The sequence below is a fragment of the Larus michahellis genome, chromosome 4, assembly GCF_964199755.1.
Source record: "Larus michahellis chromosome 4, bLarMic1.1, whole genome shotgun sequence".
In the NCBI taxonomy this organism is placed as follows: domain Eukaryota; kingdom Metazoa; phylum Chordata; class Aves; order Charadriiformes; family Laridae; genus Larus; species Larus michahellis.
Genome location: NC_133899.1, coordinates 66,730,825 through 66,750,370, shown reverse-complemented (window position 1 = coordinate 66,750,370; position 19,546 = coordinate 66,730,825). Strand labels below are relative to the sequence as shown.

General features: G+C 50.1%; 3 protein-coding genes across 15 annotated transcripts in view; 2 read left to right on the top strand and 1 right to left on the bottom strand.

Annotated features, from left to right (window-relative positions):
* Nucleotides 1–354: 354 nt before the first annotated feature.
* On the top strand, nt 355–8,829 carry LOC141742630 (kelch domain-containing protein 2-like). Of its 6 annotated transcripts, none has more exons than XM_074585371.1 (13): nt 355–424; nt 1,162–1,344; nt 1,617–1,722; nt 2,230–2,352; nt 2,945–3,164; nt 4,181–4,204; nt 5,005–5,127; nt 5,670–5,857; nt 6,618–6,817; nt 7,143–7,234; nt 7,533–7,587; nt 8,280–8,377; nt 8,523–8,829. In XM_074585371.1, exons 2-13 carry the CDS (start codon nt 1,175–1,177, stop codon nt 8,735–8,737), a joined length of 1,614 nt encoding a protein of 537 aa, XP_074441472.1. In that variant the 5' UTR covers nt 355–424; nt 1,162–1,174; the 3' UTR covers nt 8,738–8,829. The 6 variants fall into 6 exon arrangements, with proteins under 6 accessions (XP_074441472.1, XP_074441471.1, XP_074441470.1 ...); XM_074585370.1 differs by lacking the exon at nt 355–424 and adding an exon at nt 433–740 and having other exon boundaries at nt 1,162–1,281; XM_074585369.1 differs by lacking the exon at nt 355–424 and adding an exon at nt 433–740 and having other exon boundaries at nt 1,162–1,338.
* GSTZ1 (glutathione S-transferase zeta 1) lies at nt 3,108–19,194 on the bottom strand. 3 transcript variants are annotated; one of them, XM_074585378.1, is made up of 10 exons: nt 19,047–19,190; nt 15,842–15,893; nt 15,124–15,191; nt 14,235–14,315; nt 13,631–13,756; nt 13,035–13,110; nt 12,112–12,164; nt 10,853–10,902; nt 10,063–10,212; nt 3,108–3,358 (listed from the first exon to the last, which is right to left on the bottom strand). In XM_074585378.1, exons 1-9 carry the CDS (start codon nt 19,065–19,067, stop codon nt 10,086–10,088), a joined length of 654 nt encoding a protein of 217 aa, XP_074441479.1. In that variant the 5' UTR covers nt 19,068–19,190; the 3' UTR covers nt 3,108–3,358; nt 10,063–10,085. The 3 variants fall into 3 exon arrangements, with proteins under 3 accessions (XP_074441479.1, XP_074441478.1, XP_074441480.1); XM_074585377.1 differs by lacking the exon at nt 3,108–3,358 and having other exon boundaries at nt 9,813–10,212; nt 19,047–19,194; XM_074585379.1 differs by lacking the exons at nt 3,108–3,358; nt 19,047–19,190 and adding an exon at nt 16,446–16,529 and having other exon boundaries at nt 9,813–10,212.
* POMT2 (protein O-mannosyltransferase 2) overlaps nt 18,371–19,546 on the top strand; it is a 32,606-nt gene continuing 31,430 nt past the window's right edge. For 4 of the 6 annotated variants that reach the window (XR_012586782.1, XR_012586780.1, XR_012586781.1 and 1 more), the window contains exon 1: nt 19,098–19,451. Coding sequence is in view for 2 of the 6 variants with exons in the window: in XM_074585365.1 (XP_074441466.1) it covers nt 19,222–19,451 (230 nt within the window). In the remaining 4 variants the exon portion in view is untranslated. Of the gene's footprint in view, nt 18,619–19,097; nt 19,452–19,546 lie in introns of those variants that run through there. The other 2 variants (XM_074585367.1, XM_074585366.1) reach the window with 2 other exon arrangements.

Here is a 19,546-nt window from a genome sequence, read left to right as displayed (position 1 = left end):
GGAAGTGACTCTCGCCTCTTTCAGCTGCGCGCGGAGGGCATGGCTCTTGGGGTGCTGGAGCCCAGTCACTGCTTTTAGTGGTGTTTGATTATCAACAGCAGCTTTGAGCTTAGCAGAGCTGTTCGTTGTTACACAGGTGGTACTGGATACTCAGTGGAATCTTTGTAGTAACACGGATGCTGATTTAATTATTGTTTAATGAGGATCTGCTGCCATCCTGCCGTCTCTTGGTGGTAGCCCTGACTGCGGAGTAAGAGAAGCAAGTTTCACACCTGCTCCTTTTTATGAGAGCTACAAGAAACACATATAGATGCCATCATTTAGGAATTGCCAAAGAAACTGTCCCTCCCTGAGAAGCGATGTGTGGCTTGAGCTCTACCAATCAGCCTAATTAGCTGTGGAGGCGCGGGTGGGCCTGGCTTAGGTCGGTCGGAGCTGCCGGCCTTCCTCTCCCGGCTGCCAGGGATTACCCTCCCGGGCACTGCCGTGAGCGGGTACCTGCTCCTAACGCCGCCGACCGAAGCGGTGGGGCCGGGGCGGGCCCCTCAGGGCGGCCGACGGGCGGTGCCTTAATGGCGGCGCCTTAATGGCGGCGCCCCCCGGCCCAGTCAGCCACCCTCCTCCGCCGCCGCTATGCTGCCCGTCCGCTATCGGGCCCGGCCGGGGGGCAGCGTCCAGGAGAGCGGCCTCGCCTTCTACGTGGTGTGGGCGCTGCGGGAGCCGCCGCGGCCGCTCGGCAGGTGCGGACCGGCCCTGACAAGGGCGGCGAGCCGCCCTTGTCAGGGCCGGTCCGCACCTGCCGAGCGGCCGCGGCGGCGGCTGCCCCGGGGCCTCTGGTGGAGCGGCCGGGCCGGGCCCGGCCCGGCCACCTCCCTCTCCAGGGGTGGGCTCCCCCCGAGCCGGGGACGACTTCGACGCCTCGTCTCGCCTCCCTGGAGCTGCCCTGCCCGTATGGCTGCGCTCCTTTCCCGGGCTACAGCTCTTTTTCTTCATCGCATCTCTGCGCTGTTTCCTCTTTTCAATAACTCAAGCCCTCTCCCCTTTCGCCCTCCCCTGGCATAAACGTGTTTTCAAGCCTTTTAATATTTTTTTATTTTTTTGATGGTCTGTCTTGCTCCTTGGTGGTTATCTCTGTTTCTTTTTCTTCCCTCCCCTCCGCAGCCAGTCCAGCAAGATGGGTTTCCAGGCTTGGTTGCCCCTGCCCTTGCCGAAGCAGCTGGTGGTTTTCGGGCTGGGAGACTGGAGCTGTTACTCTCCGGACACGAGCATCACGGTGGACGTGTTGGTGTCTCCAGGCATCACGCCGCAGCGGGTCGGCACGCTGGAGCCCTCCCGCAGGTCACGGTGGGAGCTGGTGCTGCCGGGGTGTTCGGAGGAGCGTCCTGGAAAAGCTTTCTGCTGTGTGCTGCTGCCTAGTTCTGCTGGTGTCATCCCAAAGCTGCTCAGGCTTCCCGGTCCTCCACCGTGGTGTTTCTAGTGGTGCTTCCAGCTTCCTTTTGGCTGCTTTCAGGGCTGGATCTTTTTCAGCTTTGGGGTGTTACCAGCTCATGTGGGAGGAGGAATTTTTGCCTGGTCAGTGCCACTTGTGGGCTGAAAACCTGGGGTCCCCTGTGCAGGTCTCTGGTGTGGGAAGGTGACTGGAGGACGGATATTTTCATGGCCTCGTTGAAAGAGATGGACAAAGGCAACTCTGTGAAGCTTATCCTGACTGTCAATGGACGGGTAAAAGAACTGACATCCCCCTCTCTTCCTACCCTCGGTCACAAATGGTGTCACTTCTGAGCTACAGAACTTTCCCTCCCATCCTCTCCTTTCCCTTCTCTTTGCCATTCCAAGGCAGAGCTGCACCATGCGGATCTGTTAATGTATGTCTGTGCTGAGCCTAAACCCTCTGTGATCCTCCAGACCTATTGCCTAAACGCAGCCTTGCCAAAATACCTCATGTGTTGCAGGACACGGGCAGCAGAGAGCGTTTAACCTCCAGTTCCACTCTCTCCTGGGTCTGTGGTACTTAAACGCTTGGTTTACCTTGTGCTGAAGCCCTTGGATTTAGCATCACCCAGTGCCTGGCTTTGCTTTTCTTTGTTTATTCTCTTGGTGCTGGAGATGAAAGCTGGGCTATGCCCTTGCAGGGAATCTGTCCCTTGCAAGACATCTCTTTGCTCACCCTTTGTGGATGGAGGACAGCACACTTGGCGTGTCCTTTTATTCTCACTGTTGCTGCCACAGCTGCTCCGAGGTGTCTCCAGCAGTACACCCGTTCACCCCTTCCCTGTCCCGGAGGTCACCCAGTCGCCGGTGCTCCCAGCAGATTATACGCCCCTTGGCCGGGACCTGGAGGATCCTACTGCGGTATGTGTACCCTGGAGCCTTCCTCTCGTTATTTCACCACCTTCTTAGTGTCTTCTTCCTCACTCAGAGCTGCTCAGTTGACGTCTAGCAGAAACATTTGCTGCTGCTCTCTTAGTGGGGATCTGGCTAAGCAAGTTTTGGAGGCAAAGATTCACTTGTGCTAAAGAAAGTGGTACTCTCCATTGAAATGCCTTTGGAAGGGTTGAATTTAACAGCCCTTGGTGGGGTGATCGATCATCCTGGTTACTCCTGGCACAGGTGGCCTTTCTGCCTTTACAGTTGCCTTGTGGTAGCTTTTGTGCTAGCTATGGTTTTTATTTTTATTGTGCTAGCAATAGTGCCATTGCAGCCAGCAGTTTGAAAGTGGACCACTGTGCAGGTAGCTGCATTGCTCAGTATGTATTTGGCAGCTGATACTGTTGGCATGCTGGCCCTTAAGACTCAACAGGAAGACAAGGCTGAAAACAGTCACCATGTGAAACTAATCTCTGGCCCAGTAATAGACAACTCACAGTAGCCTCAGGTCTCTCTCTCTTTTTTTTTTTTTTTTTTTTTTCCTCCAGGGCTGATTTGACTGGAACTCTTGTCACAGGTTAAGAGCCAGAACTCAGAGGTGACTGCTAGAGCATCCAGGCCTGTGAGGAAGGATGACCGCCCACCACTGAGGACCCTAGCAGTACCCTGTGCCCTAAAGCCACCATCTGGCAAGGTGGAAGCCTGTGAGGACTGGAGGAAGAGTCCTGTCCACCCCAAGAAGCCCAGGAAAGTTTTATTTGAACCCACAGCATCTGAGAGAGACCTCAGTGAAGAAGGTAACTCTGGCAGCTTCCAGGTTTATTTTACAGGTCTTGTCTGAACGACAAGGTCTTGTCTGTTGCTGCTGGGCAACAACTTCCCAGTCCATTTCTCCGTATACCTCCAAGGCAAGATGGACTTGTCTGTCTTGGCTTGTGACATACCGAGAACTGCTCTTTAGTCCTGGATGAACTGCTTGATGAATTTTTCCCTGTTGGGAAAACACCAGAAAGAGAACATGGTGTACTGTTAGTGCCAGCACTCTGTACCATAACAAAATATGCCTATCTCTTCATATGAGTAAACATGCTTTATAAATGTAGGCAAGTATCATTAGCCTTGTTTTACAAAAGAGTAAACTGAGGCACAAGGAAGTTACCTGCTGTGACGTTTCTGTAACCTCTCTGTTAGTCTGTTCCCCTGCTAAGAGCATACCACTTGGTCCATAGAAGACATTGGTTATTATTAAAGTATAGAGAATATGAAAAGAAATATATGTATAATGAGATGATTGTACTGACTTTTCAGTAGTGCGAATATAGCTGCCAAGAGGTTTGGAAACCAAACCATTAGCTTCTGGAGCATGAATTCCAAGTCAGCTCCAGGATGTGCCCAAGTTTGTGTGTAAATATTTGACAATAACTCAGTGGTCCTTAAGAAGTGAAGTGACTTTTTGGGACTTGGCTTGCTTCTCACAAAGGCAAATACAGTTCCATCATGAAGTCGCTTCTGCTGTAGGCAGTGTGAGAAGGGGGGAAATAAGGTTCCATCAGAGGGGCGAAATGCAATGGTGACAGCATGATGGCAGTCAAAGGAAATGTGCCCTGCTTTTACCTATCTTCTGCATTTCTTCTGATGAGACTTCCTTCAGGGTTCTTGGTCTTGCACCTTGTTTGTTGCAGTGAGGTAGCTTTGTGCTGGGGGATTGGAGGAAGGAAGGCCGAAGGGCTCTTAAATCGTGCAGCAGAGTGCTTTCCAGGGTATGTCTGCTGGCTGCATTCTTTATGGGGTCATCTCTGTGTTTCTTCTGCAGATCTGGCAGTGGAGGAGTTGCAAGGTGAGGATGTGGTTCCTAGACCCTGGTTTGTCTTTTCAGCCACTTGGTGATGCCATTCCTTTTAATGTCACAGGCCTCTCATGCTTCATCCTTTATCTCTCCAGTGATCAAGAATAAACAAGTAGGCTGCACGTATGTACTGTTCCTCTCCATGCAACTGCTGTTGGTATAGCTGTTTCCAGTACTGTCAGACTCTCCAGCATGCTTCTGTAGTCCCTTGAATCTCAGGCACACCTCTGGGCTCATAGCCCTTTGAGGCAAAAGGTAGGGTGTGGAATAGACTTTGATTTAAAAGTATTTATTAGCTTGCTCAGCCAACTGCAGGGGCCTGGGAGAGAAAAGGAGGAGGAACAGAGCAGTACAAGGAATATCTCTGGAAGCAGCTCCAGGCTTCTGGTTGTTATATCTTAGGCACTAACAAGCTGTCCCCGGGTAGCCCTCCCTCACAAGGAGTAACACAGGGGGACAGCACAACTGGGATATCCCTTCTGGGGATGGGTAATCAATGGGGAGCATGCAAGCCTGTCTGAAGCAGCAGCTTGTATGCATCCTACATCCAGCCGGACTCTTTGCTGGTTCCCTCTGCTCGTCACATCTCTCCTAGTACAGCAATTATTACCCAAAGCCAACAGAAAATCTTCCTCATGGAGCTCTGTCTCTTGCCACCCCAGAGGGAAGGGACCTGGGCCTTCCCACTTCTCCCCTCTGAGCCTTCAGCTGCCTTGTTCTCCCCAGCAGGGAAGGGAGCTGGGGGTGTCTCATCTGACTCTGCTCACAGCCCTGTGTTCTCCCCTCCTCAGGCAGTCCCAGCCCGCGGTGGTGCCATGCCATGTGCCTCAGTGACCTGAGGACAGCTGTTCTGATCGGTGGAGAAGGTGTTGATCATCAGTCCTGCAAGGATGCACTCTGGAAGCTGGAAGTTGGTGGGGACTTTAGGGCTATCAAAGGCAATGGGGGTGGTGGGAGTTGAGGACAACTCATACAGATGGGATGGGGATACTCAGGGGTCTGTGTATAGTGAGGGGACAGCAAAGGTATTGCATCTCCTAGCATGGTCACCAGGCTGAGCTGACAGCATAGGGTGCCATAAGAGGCTGTGGGGTTGTGTGTGAAAGCCCTCCAGGAGCTAAGGCATAAGTTCTGGAAAGAGTTGGGTGAGTTGTAAGGGGTAAAAGCAACAGCGTGGTTTGCAGTCTGTGTGTGATGACTGGTGGAGAAGTGTGAGATACAATTCTGCACCTTGCCAATCTTCTCTTCCACCTAAGTATTCCCTGTCTAGTTAGTATTCCCCTTGATTCCTTACACAGAAACATTTCTGTATGAGGCCCCTCTAGCCTTGAATCAAAGGAGAGGAGGAGATGAAGGGAGCAAGGTCTTGAGTAAAGGTTTTATGACATATTTAAATCTGAAGAAATTGAGAGCACCTTTGAACTCCCACACCATCTGTCTGGTGTTGCTCCCACAGACAATGATTTCTGGCTTCCAGTGGGTTTCGAGCTACAAAACACCATGCCGTTGTGCTTGCATGGTCACACAGCTACCTATGACCCAGACACCAAGCGTATCTACGTCTTTGGGGGCATAAGGGAGGACAAAGACTACAGCAACATCTACATTCTGGACACAGTCACCTGGAAGTGGCTCCTCGTGGCTGTAAGTACAGCAGCTCTTCCAAGGCAAAAGCACAGGAGAGGCGGCAGGTCCCGCCTGAATGCGGCAACCAGTGTGCCCATATCCTTACTCTTGTAGTCCTGGTCCACTGTTGCTGCAGGTTGTCTGAGCTGCCTAGTTGGGATTGACATGTGTAAGAAGGCTATGTTGAAAGGCCACAAGCTTGGCAGAAACCAGGGCTGTGCCTACAATGAATGAATCGAGGTGAAAAATGGTTTCTGCAGAGTGCTGTGTCTGACCAGGGTTGTGGGTGGGAGGTACTGTACAAGCGGCAGAGGGAAATGGCCTCTCATTTTATATGATGCTGTTGAGAGCTGCGCTGGATGCTGAGGTGAAGAGCTGGTCTTCTCAAATCAGGGACTGCTCTGAGCACAGCAGATATCTGAGCTCTCTAGTTGTCTGTCATGTCCTTGCAGAGGGCCCTGTCAGCGAGGGACTATCTGTCTCTTTCCTGGCTAAGTCACAAGATGGCTTTTACCAAATAAGCCTGGGTGAGATCCTTCTGCTCTCTGTCATCTTCTGAGGGAGCTGGAGTAGGAGGTTGACTTTGTTCTCTCATCAGAGCATTCTGGTGGTGCAGAGTACACAAAGGATGTACTATGTGGCAAAGATCTGGCTGGGGAGCCAATAAAGTGCAAACTGAGACTTGTCAAACTCACTGTATGACGTGGGCCCCTTTCCTATGGGTTATGCAGCAAATAATGTACTTCTCGTAACAAATCTATGTTGAACTTTTTCCAAGGCTAAAGGGAGGATGCCAGTGCTCACCTACCACAGTGCAACTATCTACCGCAAGGAGCTCTTTGTTTTTGGAGGGACTTTTCCCAGGAAGGCATCGCTGGCAGTTGGACCCTGCAGCAATATGCTCTATGTCTTCAATCCAGAGCATGAAATTTGGTATCAGCCCATCTCAGAAGGGGAGAAGCCTCTGCCTAGGCTTGGGTGAGAGTGCTCTTCTTCCAGCCCTCCAAAACAGAGCAGGAAACCTCTGCTCACCTCCCTCTCCCAGCCCAGTGTAACTTCCTAAATATTAGGTGATTGTTTTCCACTGTTTGCTCCTTAAGGTAGGGCTGTGTTTTGAGCAATGTGACTCCCAATATGTCTCATCATGAGTCCTGATGGGATTCCGTCCTTGGGCTACAGTGGCTGGGGGTAGCAGCAGTTGTAGACTGAAGCTATGGCAGCCCAATAGCAGAAGCAAAGGCTGAAAAGTCAGTTTTGGGAGCTCACTGAAGATACTTTGTTCACTTGCTTCTCCTCTGCCTAGGCATTCAGCTACTCTACTGAAGAACAAGCTGCTGATTTTTGGGGGTCGGAGGACTTCTCTCTACCTCAGTGACATGCACATCCTGGATCTGGGTAAGAAAGTCTGTGCCAGGTGGATGCCTTGGGACAGGGAACGAGGCATGCTCTATGGGAAGATAGCACTGATGTTATAAAAACTCCTGACTAGGCAATGGTGATGGAAAACTATTGCATAAAAAAAACCTTTCTGGGGTAAGAGGGGAGGGAATGGGGAAAAACAAGAGACTGCTTTTTTGGAAGAAGCTGGGTAACAGAGAATGTATGTTGCTGGTGTGGCAGAGTATGGAAACTTTTGTCTAGTTACGAGGCTGAGCTTTTTGGACATTTCACCTGCCTTTCCCCTGGCTGTCAGGTTTCATGGAGTACACAGCAGTCCCCCTCCTTGCAGGACAGCCTTCTGCACGCTGGTAAGATCCTATTGCAGACCCAGTAGCTATCTTCTTCGTCTGTCCTTTCTCCTTGAAACCAGGTTTAAATGGTCCTTGTGGTCAGATCCAGTTGCTTATCTCTGTCCCACTAGTGAAAATACAGTGGATGGCCCCTCTGCTGTGGGACCAGAAATTCCTGTGCTGTCCTAGTTGGTGCCTGTAGGGTGTGTGTGTGGGGTACAGACCTCTTAATCTCCCTGGAAATCTGCCTTTCAGGCTAGGGGAAGGTTTCTGCCATGTGCTAGTGAACTGCGTTGCCTGCTGTTTGGTCTCCATAGTACCTGGAGTATGACCGACACAGAGAGGAAGAAACTTTTGTACCAGACCTATGCTGTTCCTAAAGGAATGCTATTGCCCACTAGAACAATGACCTAAATCAGACCAAAGCCCAGCTAGCCTTGCTGTCTCACCCCATGGAGCAAAACGTAGTTTTGATAGCTCCTTCTGAAATAATGAAGTGGTTTTCAGGCCTGATTATGGCCTGACCTGCAGAGGCAAACAAACAGCTCTTTCAGGGTTATTCAGGGCAGAAGAGAAGCAGAAGTTAACTTCCATTCTGCAGCTTAAGCCCCCAGCCTCCTGCTGAAGTCTGCCCACCCCTGCCTATTGCTGACTGAGGCAACCCCAGCAGCTTTTGCTGTAGTCATCTTTCGGCTTTGCTTTGGTCGCAGTTTTCATGCAGCTCTGGCTGTGTCGGACCAGAAGGTTCTGATCAGCGGAGGCTGCAATGCCAAGGGAGCCCTGCAGGATGCGTTTGTCTTCCACCTAGGTGAGTGACTCTTCCTCCCAGTTTCCATAGCTGAAGGTGACTGTTGAGCTGCAGGGGTGTTTCCGAACACCTGTTCTTGTCCATTTGTTTCATCCCTTGCACTAGGAATGGGTTTGACAGTAATGATAGCTGCTTTGTACTTCAGATACTCTTTCATGGAGCACGGTGATCCACCATGACCTCTGTTCTGTGCCCCGAGCTGGCCACACATTGCTTGACCTGACTCCTGCCCATCTGATGGATGTGGACAAGGAGAACAAAGAGGAGCGTAACCTGCATGCGGTGTTGGTCTTTGGGGGCTCCAACTGTGCCGGGACCTTTTATAACAGCACAGTCAAGATCCAGCTGGACCTAGGATAATGCACAATACTCAGAATGAGCCTGGAACAGCAAGGGCTTTTCAGCAGCCTGAATACAGAAATGGATGGCAATAAATGAGTCCAAGCACTGTGGCAGTCCAAGTATCTTTATGTAGGTGAATGCTACCTTGGCAGAAGAGATCATGGGTTTGTAAAGTCTTTCTGAAGGCTGTGGGTATTGCTGCTTTAGGGCAGCTGATATACAGCATCAGACTGGCACAGATTTCCTCCCTTTTCCCTGGCTTGGTACCTTGGCTTGGCTGCCAAAACATTCAGTGGGATCTGAGCTGAGCCTGCATGGGAACACAGTCACAGGCTTCTGGGTTTCCTTTCTTGCCCTACAGGTTTCTGGATGGAATTCCTGGGGTGCTTTCAGCTTCAAAGGTGACTCAGATGTTGGGTTTCATTTGGGATGAATGGAATGGGATTTACTCCTGCTGCTTGGAAGGTCCTCACAGTGAAAGTACAGCCATGATTCTGGTTTGGAGGGAATCTGGGGTGGGATTCCCTTGGGAAACAGTCTGCAGCTGAGGACTAGGAAAACACCTAGAGGGGTGCCTGAGGATGGGGAAAAAAAAAAATGCTGTCATTTTCAGCATATGGGAGTGAGCTGGTTGTGCCTTGCTGACTATGGCACAACCAACTAGCTTTGCTCTAGTCAGACCTTTATTATAAATTCTACAAGACTGCTGTTAAACATAAGGAAGAGGTACAAATCAGCTGTCCCAGGTAGTAATGCTCTTGTCATTGCAAGGGGTGGCAAAATTGCTGACTGTTGGCTCCTGTAAGACCTATGGGACCCAACAAGGATCGGGATTAAGCTGTCTTCTGTCAGAGACCAGCTCTTGCTGGTTATACTCATGGCAGTAATGATTGTACCATAGCTCTGAGGCAGCTGCAAGGACATGCAGGCCTGCCAGGTTAGTAGTGCGCTGTGTACACTGGTTCCCTGATGCCCTTTCTGTAGGTGGTAGAAAGAAGAAACCCAACTGTGGGGAGTCTGGAATGGGCTCAATACCTCACAGTTGTTTGTGGCCACATTCCCCAACCCAAAGCCATACAAAGGGGGCTTCTGATACTTATGGATGCTTCTGCTTTAATCTGCTTCATGGAGATACATCGGATAGGAAGAAAACCCAACATAGCCAGAAGTAGCTGCAAGCTTTCTAGCACAGGCATAGCTCCTGTAAGTCATCCAGGCTACTTCCAGGTCCTCCGTCCTTCTTTCCATCCAATTGAAAATGAGACAATAGTACCAGGGCTTCCTGCTGGCACTGAAGTCCTGCTCAAGATGCAGCTGTTGTCCTCTTTGACACTCCAACTTACTTGATTTAATGAGTAGAAGGGCTTCAAGCTCGCAGCTCTGCAGGAGTATCTGGCTGCCGGGATGGGTGGCTTAGTTTGAATGCCTCTAACTCCAGAAGAGCTTTGTTTATTCTGGTTATCGTGGGATATGGACCCATATCCACTTTGAATCTGTAACAGGAAAAAGAATTTGTGAGGTACTCTTGAGTAAGACAGCCAGTGCAGCAGTAAGCAGAAGGGTAGAGCCATGTGCTGTGCCTGCCCAGTATGGGAGAATCTCACAGGCTGGGGCACTTTTGCATTAAGAGAAAAAATTCATCTTCGTAGGCTTGAAAACAAATGCTAGAGGAAAGGTTAGTTAGTTCTTCTGTCTTCACTAGGCTTTTGCATAGTGTGCAGCACAGGGTAAGAAGGCACTATGCTTTTCCTGGGAATCGTACAGCCACTACTTGCATAGGTTTAAGGCTTTCAACAAATATAGTCAGATTAATCTTTTCTCCCTGTGTGCAGTGTAAATACAGGGCAAACAGAGAGAGGATGTGGAGTGCGGGCAACCTTAGCTTTTCTAAGGACACAGAGCAGGCTTCCCTCGGGGACCTCTGAGATCCTAGCTCCTTAATTCCAAGAGCTTTGAAAAGAGACAGTATTTATGATACAGGAAAATTCATGCAGAGAAAAATCCATAACTGAATAGGGCAGGCAGGAGGGATGCTTTCCTAACAGGCACAAGGAGCAGCAGAAGGTAAGCTCTGACAGCCCAGCACAAGGAGTAGGTATCCTTGAAGAGCACCTAAAGTTTAGCCTTAATTACCTTTCAGCATTGAAAACTTGAGGCACCAAGCAGAGATCAGCCATGGAAACCTGCAAATGTAGTGAAGAAAAAGGTGTCTGAGTAATTCAGAACCTGTCCCATCACGTTTCACTGTCGTGGCAGGCTTTGACAGCAGGGTAGAAATTATTTTACCAGCCAGTACAGAGGAGTTGTCACAACAATCCCATTCTTTAATCCAGCACAATTAATACGACAACAGAACAAGGAAAGGACTTCATAGGCGTCGCTAACAGAAGCAGCCATCAGCCTTAGGGAGCTCCATCGTGACCTCAAGGATACAGTGCTTCTATGGCAACTGCTTCTGAGCAAACAAGCCTGCCGGCAAGCTGCACAGGGAGGCGATGGAGGGAGGGAAAAAATGAGTAAATTTTGCTTGTTTGCATTGCAGGAGTATCAAGCAGCTCCTGCCAATGTCAAGACCTGATATGCGATAGGGCTTTTGCACACAGGCTCAGGGACTTGCAATCTGAGAAGAAGACTCAAGGACAATACAGCTGTCTGCTTATCTGCATGGAGGCAGCTGTCCCCACCCCGCTCCCCAGGTCACAAAGCTCTGGGTGCCTTTAAGAGCACACATTATTCTCCAAGATCTCATAACCAGCCTTTGCCCACCAAGGACTCCAGTTCCATAAGGCTCCTCCTACTAGACAATCCTCTGCATCACAGGATATTGCAGGAGCCTTCCTTTTTGTCAGGCTTTTATAGGAAAGATCTGATTGCCCTCCAAACAGGACTGCTGAATGGAAGAGGCCTAAGTGGCCTCTGGCTTGGTAAGGGTCAGAACAGCTTGTGTGTGAGCTCTCTGAAATCTGTCCACGTTAACACTGGACAAACAGAGCAGAAAAATACAATACAATCTGGTTAAAGGTTACACAGAGCAAAGAACTGAACCTGTGTTTCTTGAGCCAAGTTTTTCCCCTACTTTGAATTCCAAATCTCTTAAAGACAAAATATATAAAATCTGTTTCCGCAGCCAGATCCTAGATACACCTGCAGAGTCTGGCCATCAGCAGGTTACAGGCAGGGACAAGTAAACATCTCTGTAACTATTTGCAAGTCAGTAGTGGCTTAAGTAGGATCCATGCAGCCTTTTTGCTTATTTTGAAGGCACCACATGTAACTCCTGGCACAGGATGGGGTTCTTCTGTGTCTCAACAACTGATTTCCTTTCCTATTTTATGGAATATACTGGGGTTTTCAGTTCTCTAATGCTACACAACGCTCTCTCAGATACTTACTTCATCCCCCACGCAGTAGCGTCCAGCAGTGTGCTGCAGAGTCTGCTCCAGTGCTGCCAAGAGAGGTAGTACGCTGGAGTCAGACATTGGAAACTCACTTGAAAGGGACACCAAAGACCTTTTAGATTGGGAATTATGAACAAGCGCATTTTGACCCTGAGAAAAAGGAGCAATTTGGGACAGAACCTAGAAGGAACAGAAATCTTACAGTAGTATAGTTATGGGGGTCTTTAGGGTCCTTCAGCATTTGGGACCCAGGGTGATTTCAGCTGCTTCAGGCAATGCACCTGAAATAGTAAGAGGACAGTGTAGAGATATGTGAGTGAGGAGGGGAAAAATACAAAGGTTCGGTCAGTTTGTGTCTGTCCAGAAGTGAAGATGGGCCTGCTATTCCAGCACATGGGGGAAAGGGTTTTGAGGAAATGAAAAGCACCCTGTTTCTCCCAGGGAGGTAAAGAAATACTCTGTTACTTGTTAGATCCTGTGGGAGTTTGCCATCTGTCTTTATCTGCCAGATATCTTTTGTCTGGTTACAAAAGCGTTTAAATATAGATTGATAGAACTTTAATGCAAAAGGCAGTAGTTTGGGATCAGCTGGGTGGAAAGGAGGAGTGCTGTCAGCCCTTATGCTTCAGGGTGAATCAACTGCTGTGGTGTACAGGATGGCCCCAGGCTTCCCCTCTTCCATGCGCAGCAGTGGAAGCGCCCCGTGGACAGCATCTTTCCTCAAGACCCTGGAGACCTAGCAGTTCTGGACAAGGGACTCTGGGCAGGAAGAGCACTGTCTCTGCCTGCAGGGCAGGACCCCAGCACACCAGCCTAGGGAGATCTGTTGTTCTCCTTGAAGAGGAAAATAGGACCCCAGTGGTGCAGCATTTTGAAAGGTCAGCCAAAGTACTGATCATTTTGGATGTGGGACGCACCTTGAAAGCCAGATGAGATGCAGTTCTGAGCCCATTCTGTTTTTTTCTCCCCCATTTGTTTCAGGACACTCAGGTTCTGCAAAGGGAAGCAATCTCCAGGTTAGATTGACTGCTGCTGGCTGGAACTTGCCCACTGTCTCACCCAGTGGAGGGGAGGCGAGATGAGGAGTTGCCAAGCCTGAACCTCCAGCCTGAGTTCAGCCAGCTGGGTCAGCCCTGACCTCACCCTCACCGAATCACATACCCTGCTGTATCTCTCCCTTGGGACTGTCCTTCTATAACTGCTGCCAGGGTATTTCTTTGCCTCTACCCTATTGGTTGCTCAGTTGTCTTCTTCCTAAAACACCCTAGGCCCAGCAGTGAAACTATATGGGTTCAGCTGTTTCTGTAAAAAAACCTTGGTGTGCTATAGGTTTTTCTTTGTAAGAAATACCGTGTTGTTGTCATTAGCAGATCAGGCAGAGGCTAACACACAGTCTTAAGGTCTGCCGCTCTATTGGCTTGCATCAGTTTAAAGAGACTGAGCTTTTCAGAGATACAGACTCCTGGAAATCCATCCTAGTTTTCTCATTTGCATGGATATGACAAGGCAATACCTGGAGTGGCTGAATGCCAGAGACAATGAGATCAGCGATCATTCTGACTTGGGCTCTCTTCTTTGGATCTTGGGGCAGGAGCCTGGGGTTAGGACGGGTGTCTTCTAGGTAATGAATTATGGCTAGCTGTAATGAACAAAGAGGTAAGGGGAGGTTATTGGAGAGCCAAGGAGAAGTTCACATCCTGAACACTTGGGAAAGGGGAGCTAATCCAAGAGTATACAACAGCTTTTGAATGAAGTTTGTTACCAATCCAACCAACAGAATATCCCCTTCAATATCTGCTTGGGACATTGTTGTCATTTAGCCCAGCTGTAATTTCAGGCAAACCCTGGCACAGCCTTCTAAGTCAGATGACAAACTGCTCAGTGAAAGGTGGAGTTACCACCCAAAGCTGAATTGTGCTTAAATCCTTGAGAGCAGTTTCACGGCAGAGATTATAAACTATTTCTGCCCTCAAGTGAGATTGTTTATCACAAATGCCGTCTCTTTTCCAATGCACAGATGAGAGATCTGGGGGAAAAGATGGGGCAAAGCCATCCCCTCCAGAGTGGGCAGCAGGCTGGAGTGAATGGTTAACAGGGATGTTAACCTGGTAACTCACCGACTGAGAAAGGGTGATGCCATCAATTTTCAAGGCTGGGACTTGCTGCATTGGATTCATTGCCTTGAATTCAGCAGAAAACTGTGGAAACAAACCTGAGATTACTGCAACAATAAATTATTCTTCCTTGTTTTCTTCCCCTAGAACCGAGTTACCAAATTATTATTTTTTTTTGGCTTTTCCCTCTACCTCAGTACTAATATTTGCAGTAAGTTATGCTATACTGTAAGCCTACAGCAAGCTCACACTGGGGCTCAGGGATCACTGCATCCAGGGCCAGACTGCCTTGCCTGTTGATAAACCATCACTACAAAGCCTGCGATGGATGGTACTGCAGCAGTGTCGTTATTACTGTTCTAGTTCTCCAACTCCGTCTTAGCTCATACTGGCACATCAAGCCGGTGGTAGTACTAGGTGCACAATTCCCTGCTACGGTCCCCTGAATAAGTTCTCAGTGCAGATCTCTTCTGGTAACCCACCCCTTTGACAGGCCCTTTGCAGACCCTTGCTATATCATTTAGCATCTTTTGGACACATGTCCCCTGCCACGCACTATGGTGCTAATTGTATGAGGTCAAGTTTGTGCTTAAATTGCAGTGCAGCTTCCCTAAAGTCTGTGTACCAGATATGTTCAGTTATATCATGCTAAGCAGGAGCAAAAGATCTTCAGCCTTATGAAATTCAGTCGCAGATGTTTAAGAGAGGAGAAAAACCTTTAGTCTCCTGCAGTCATTTTGTCCCTGTCTTGCATGCCAAGGAAGAGTGCTGAAAGCGGAGTGGTGAGGAATTCAGTGACTTTGCATTTGAACTTTCTAGTGCTAATCCTAATTCTCCGAATTATCCCCAAATTCATTACCCCTGGAGAGAGCAACGGTAGCTGTATCCTTACCTGCTGCCCGCCATCCTTCAGGAGGTTCACTGGCACCACGTCATAGGAAATCCCTTTGAGAGCCAATGCTAGGGAGAGCAGAGTGTACAGCTTCAGACAGGCACACTGAGACCAGTTTCATTGGTAATGGGCTCAGGGAAATGTTACCATCTCCATTTGAAAAAAGGAATGGCTTTAAAACCAGAAAAGACCCTATCCCTCAAGAAAGGCAGCCTGAGTCCGCTGAGAAGATAGCGTTCTGGCAAATGAAGGACCAAAGCACTAAAGATCAGTCCTGGCAACACCACTGCATTATTCAAAATAAGGGGGACCTGGGCTCAACTGCAAATCCTTGCTTAAGACTGTCTCAGTCCAAGTAGGGACCATTCCCAGCCCTGCTTAGCTCTCCAGGCCTGGGCAAACCAGAGCCTGAGGCAGTATCAGCATGAAAACAGAGTGTAGAGCGCTTCTAGATAATGCAGAAGAGCCATCTGCATCGTGTTAACTTTACAAAAGGAGTAATTCCTTCTAACTAGCTGCAGACTGAGTGAAGCCCTCCTGTCTATTCCTCTCCCTTGCACCTGCTCCAGGTAGGCTGTGCTGTTCCCTTTCCTCCCATTGCAGAGAAGGGCAGGGAAATGCCTCACTGTTCCAGAATCATGTTTGCTGATCTCTCTCTTAATGAGTCACTGATTAATTTGGTTAGTGAAAGGGAGGATACTGCAACACTGGTTCTTACCGATTCTCACTCTCCAAGAGCAGGAACTTCGGAAATAGCTGTAAAGTATCGTCTGAGAAGAGAAAGACAAATAAAGTGGTCATATGGTGGGAATCTTACAGCACCAGAGTACTGTAAGGAGAACAATGCATGAACAGACGGCACTTCAGGAACTGTTAAGACAGGGCAGAGCAAGGTTTGGGGGAGAGAGGGCTCCTTTCTGAAAGTGACTGTTCCTGGTTTGGGTATACAGGTGGTGTCACTGTCTTTCATGCTAGTCCTCTGAATATTTAGCTGCAGCTGATGTTTCCAGCGATGCACAAGTGACCTTAAGATTATCCCCTGCAAAGCTTTCCTCTTTGTCCCTATTGGATGTTGCTAACTTTTACCCCATCTTGGATTTTTTAAGCAAATTCCCCACTAATTACGCCAAGCACCTGCATTGGCTATTTGTGTGGTATGAAATGGCTTTTTCAGACACGCAGAGCCGGGCCAGGCCTCTTTCCAAATGAGAAGAGCTACTGCTGTTCCACATGAATGCCAAGAGGGCAGACAGCTCTTCTTTACCTGAACTCCAGCACCGAGGCAGCTTTCACGGACCCTTCCACCCCGTCCAAGCTCTCACCTTTTCAGATGCCATGGTCAGTGTTTGGAATCTGCTCCAGGAAAGAAAGACAACCTCCTCACTTTCCCTTTTAACTCAGCTGGGATGGGGGAAGGCTTCTCTCCTAAAGCCAATAAGAAAAGGACTATGCCCCCAGATTTGTGCCCAGGGCATGAAAACCAGCCAGTCAGATTCAATCCTGAGCAACCGCGCACGTGTGCGGTGCTGCAGCCCCAGCGCCGATATCAGAACCATTAACCAGCTTTGAGGTTGGAAGCACATTTAGGAACCATCCTTATTTCTCTAGCTTTTTGTCCAGAAATAAATTAAGATAGCTAGAGAGCCTGTCAGGCTCTCAGCGCTTGCCAATGCAGAAAGATAGCCCTGGGGAACGAAGCAAGGAAACTGAAGCCATGTGCAGAATTTGTGTTTCACTAGGGAAACACTGCCCGCTCCCCAAACAGGGGCTGCCTTTGCGGGGAGGTCCCTCAGGGTACCCCATAGCCCTCGTCCCGCCAGTATCAGCTGGTGCGGAGGGTTTTCTACATTGCACGCCTGGGAGAGGCTGCTACTCTGCTCCCAGGACAAGTTTGTGCAAAATACGAAGCTTGGGGTTTTTTTGTATGTTACGTTCTTTTGTTCCCACAGAGGAAATTGGTATTCACGCATGTCTCTAAATAAACCCGTACTTTTGTCTCTCCTTACTTCCATAGATCCCATGGCATGCCAGGGGTCTCTCTGTGTCTCCACTCTCCCAAAACACATAGAAATTACACCAGAGGCTGACAATATGGTAGAAAAAAGCAGGGATTTGCTCACTGACACACAATCTGTCAACAGAAAACCAGAGAGACCCCGAGGATCTCTGTGCTCTAGTCCTCTTTGTAAACTCAATGCTTCTCTTACTTTACTTCTCACTTTAAATGAGGTATGCATTTGGTTAAATTGCTCTAGTCAAAGTTTACTGGAGAAATGGTTTCTAAGCAAGGAGGGAAGTGATGGCAGTATTGCCAACACTTTTGTAGACAAAGTATTTACTGATTTTCTTAAATTCTCTGCTTGTGGAATCAGGGCATTAGAAATCTCAGCTATGCTTTTTTTTTTCAAATGCCTAGCCTGCTGGGTTGCAGGCAAAGTAACAGAAACTATGACTTCAAAAGGGCACATAGAGCATTCATAACATACTATTTTTACTTGGTTTTTTTTTTCCAGGGACCTTGCTGTTGATTTTTTGGCTCAGAAATTCTTGTCCTTCACCACATCTGTTTTGGACTCTGGCCTCTCAACTGGCAGTGACATTTCTCCTGATCCTCTCTACAGTTCTTTGTTGTTTTTGCAGCCTGCACTATCATTTGTGATAAATTGCGCTAAGCTAATTGCTTCGCTCTATAATTTCAGGGCCCCAGGGGATTTTACCAAAAGGAGAGTGGAAAACAACCCATCCCTCAGCTGGGAACTGTCTCCAGAGACTGGGGCCTGGAGTGATCTCTTAAGTTCACGCTGTTTTGCTCCCAGCGTCAGGGAAGATCACAGGCAAAACAATCAGCTAAGTAAAGACCGGAGACAGCAGGGATGTTTTGTCCTCAGTGGACAGGTCCCAGAATGACATTATATCTAGTTTTCCTAGGACTAACAGCTGAACATGGGCCAGGGGAGTAGCTGGGAAGCACTGCCTCCATTTACAGTCCCGCAGGGTACAATCCCCATGAGCTGCAGGTTGGACTGGTTGGAGCTGCGAGGATAGCAGGAGGACAAAATTTGCTTCATGTCTACTGAGATTTCAGGTTTGGTTCAGTTGTCATTGCTAGCGTCGGTGGTGCACTGAGGAAAGTTTGGGCCTAAATCCCAATCTGGAGTAAAAATCCGGGAAACACATTTCACTGTTTAGGAAGATGGAAGACACATCCCAAACTTTGTGTGTTGAGCCCTGAGGTATCCAAGCCCGTCCGCTTCAGTATGGTCTCCTCTGGATACCACCTCCTTCCAGGCTATATTCAGGAGGCACTTGGAAAGGCAAAGTCTTGTCCCTGCTTTCCAGAGACCCATCGCTCCAAACAGCCTGCACGCACAGACTGACGCGGAGCAGCCGCCCGTGTGGGACATGAGAGAGAAACCTGCTCCTCGGAGGCTCGCAGAGGTGAAACCGTGGTGTCTGAAAGGCACCGCTTGTATTCTGCTGGCTTGAAACGTAAAGGTATAAGCAGAAGGCGCAGGTTTGCTCCTAAATGCTCAGTATCTCTGCAGCAGGTATTGGTGTTAACAGCTCACATGGACAACACCACCACTGCTTTGAAAGGCGTTCGTTTTATTTAGCATGGGGGCAAATTCCTTGTTCTCCACTGAGACGGAGACGTGGGTGCAGGCCGGGGCAGACGAAATCGGTACGAGGCGCCGTGCCCGGGGCTGCAGCCTTCTCGGTAACCACCGTCCGGGCCTTCTCGCGGAGCCCGGGGCGCCAGAAGCTGATTTAGGTCGCGATCCCAGCCAGCTGCCGAGGCGGGCGGCGAAGCCCGCGCCATCGCCGCTCGCTCCCTACAGCTCTGGCACCGCCATCACCCCCCGCTCCCCTCCCGCCCGGCGGGGACGCTCCGCGGGGAGAGCGGGGATCCAAGCCCCGCGTACCTTGGCCGCGGCAGAGCTCATCCCGCGCCGCGAACCTCCCCGGGAGCTGCGGTGTCACAGCCCCGTCCCGGCCTCGGTCGTCCCCTCCTCTCAGGGCCGGCCGGCCGCCGCCCCGGCAGGACTACATCTCCCAGCGTGCCCCGCGCCCCGCCCGCCCCGGCCTCTGCCTCCCAGGATGCGCCGCGTCCGCCTCAGCGGTGGAGCCCCGCGGATGCCGGTGGCGGGGGGCGGCCAGGCCGAGCCGGGCCAGCGGGGCGGCTCGTCGCGGCAGCGGGAGTCCCGCCGCCTGCCGGGGGGGTCGGTCCGCTCCGCCACCCCTCCGGCTCGCCCGGCGGCGCTGGCCCTCGTCACTTTCCTCAGCTTCGCCTCCCGCTTCCACCGCCTGCCGGAGCCGCCGCACGTCTGGTAGGGGCCGGGGGCAGGCCTGTGCCCTGGGGGCGGCGGGCCCGGCCCGAGCCCCTGGTTGTGGGTGGGAGTCCGCCTCCTCCCAGGAGGACCCT

Bases quoted from the DNA above. Each gene is read 5' to 3' on its own strand.
- LOC141742630 (XM_074585368.1), top strand. From the start codon at position 634: ATGCTGCCCGTCCGCTATCGGGCCCGGCCGGGGGGCAGCGTCCAGGAG. The intron at 741-1,161 runs GTGCGGACCGGC...TCCCCTCCGCAG, and splicing joins CCGCCGCGGCCGCTCGGCAG to CCAGTCCAGCAAGATGGGTT. The intron at 6,818-7,142 runs GTGAGAGTGCTC...TCCTCTGCCTAG, and splicing joins AAGCCTCTGCCTAGGCTTGG to GCATTCAGCTACTCTACTGA.
- GSTZ1 (XM_074585377.1), bottom strand. From the start codon at position 19,067: ATGAGCTCTGCCGCGGCCAAG. The intron at 13,757-14,234 runs GTGAGTTACCAG...TGTTCATTACAG, and splicing joins GCATCACCCTTTCTCAGTCG to CTAGCCATAATTCATTACCT. The intron at 12,165-13,034 runs GTGCGTCCCACA...CTCTCTTGGCAG, and splicing joins CATCTCATCTGGCTTTCAAG to CACTGGAGCAGACTCTGCAG.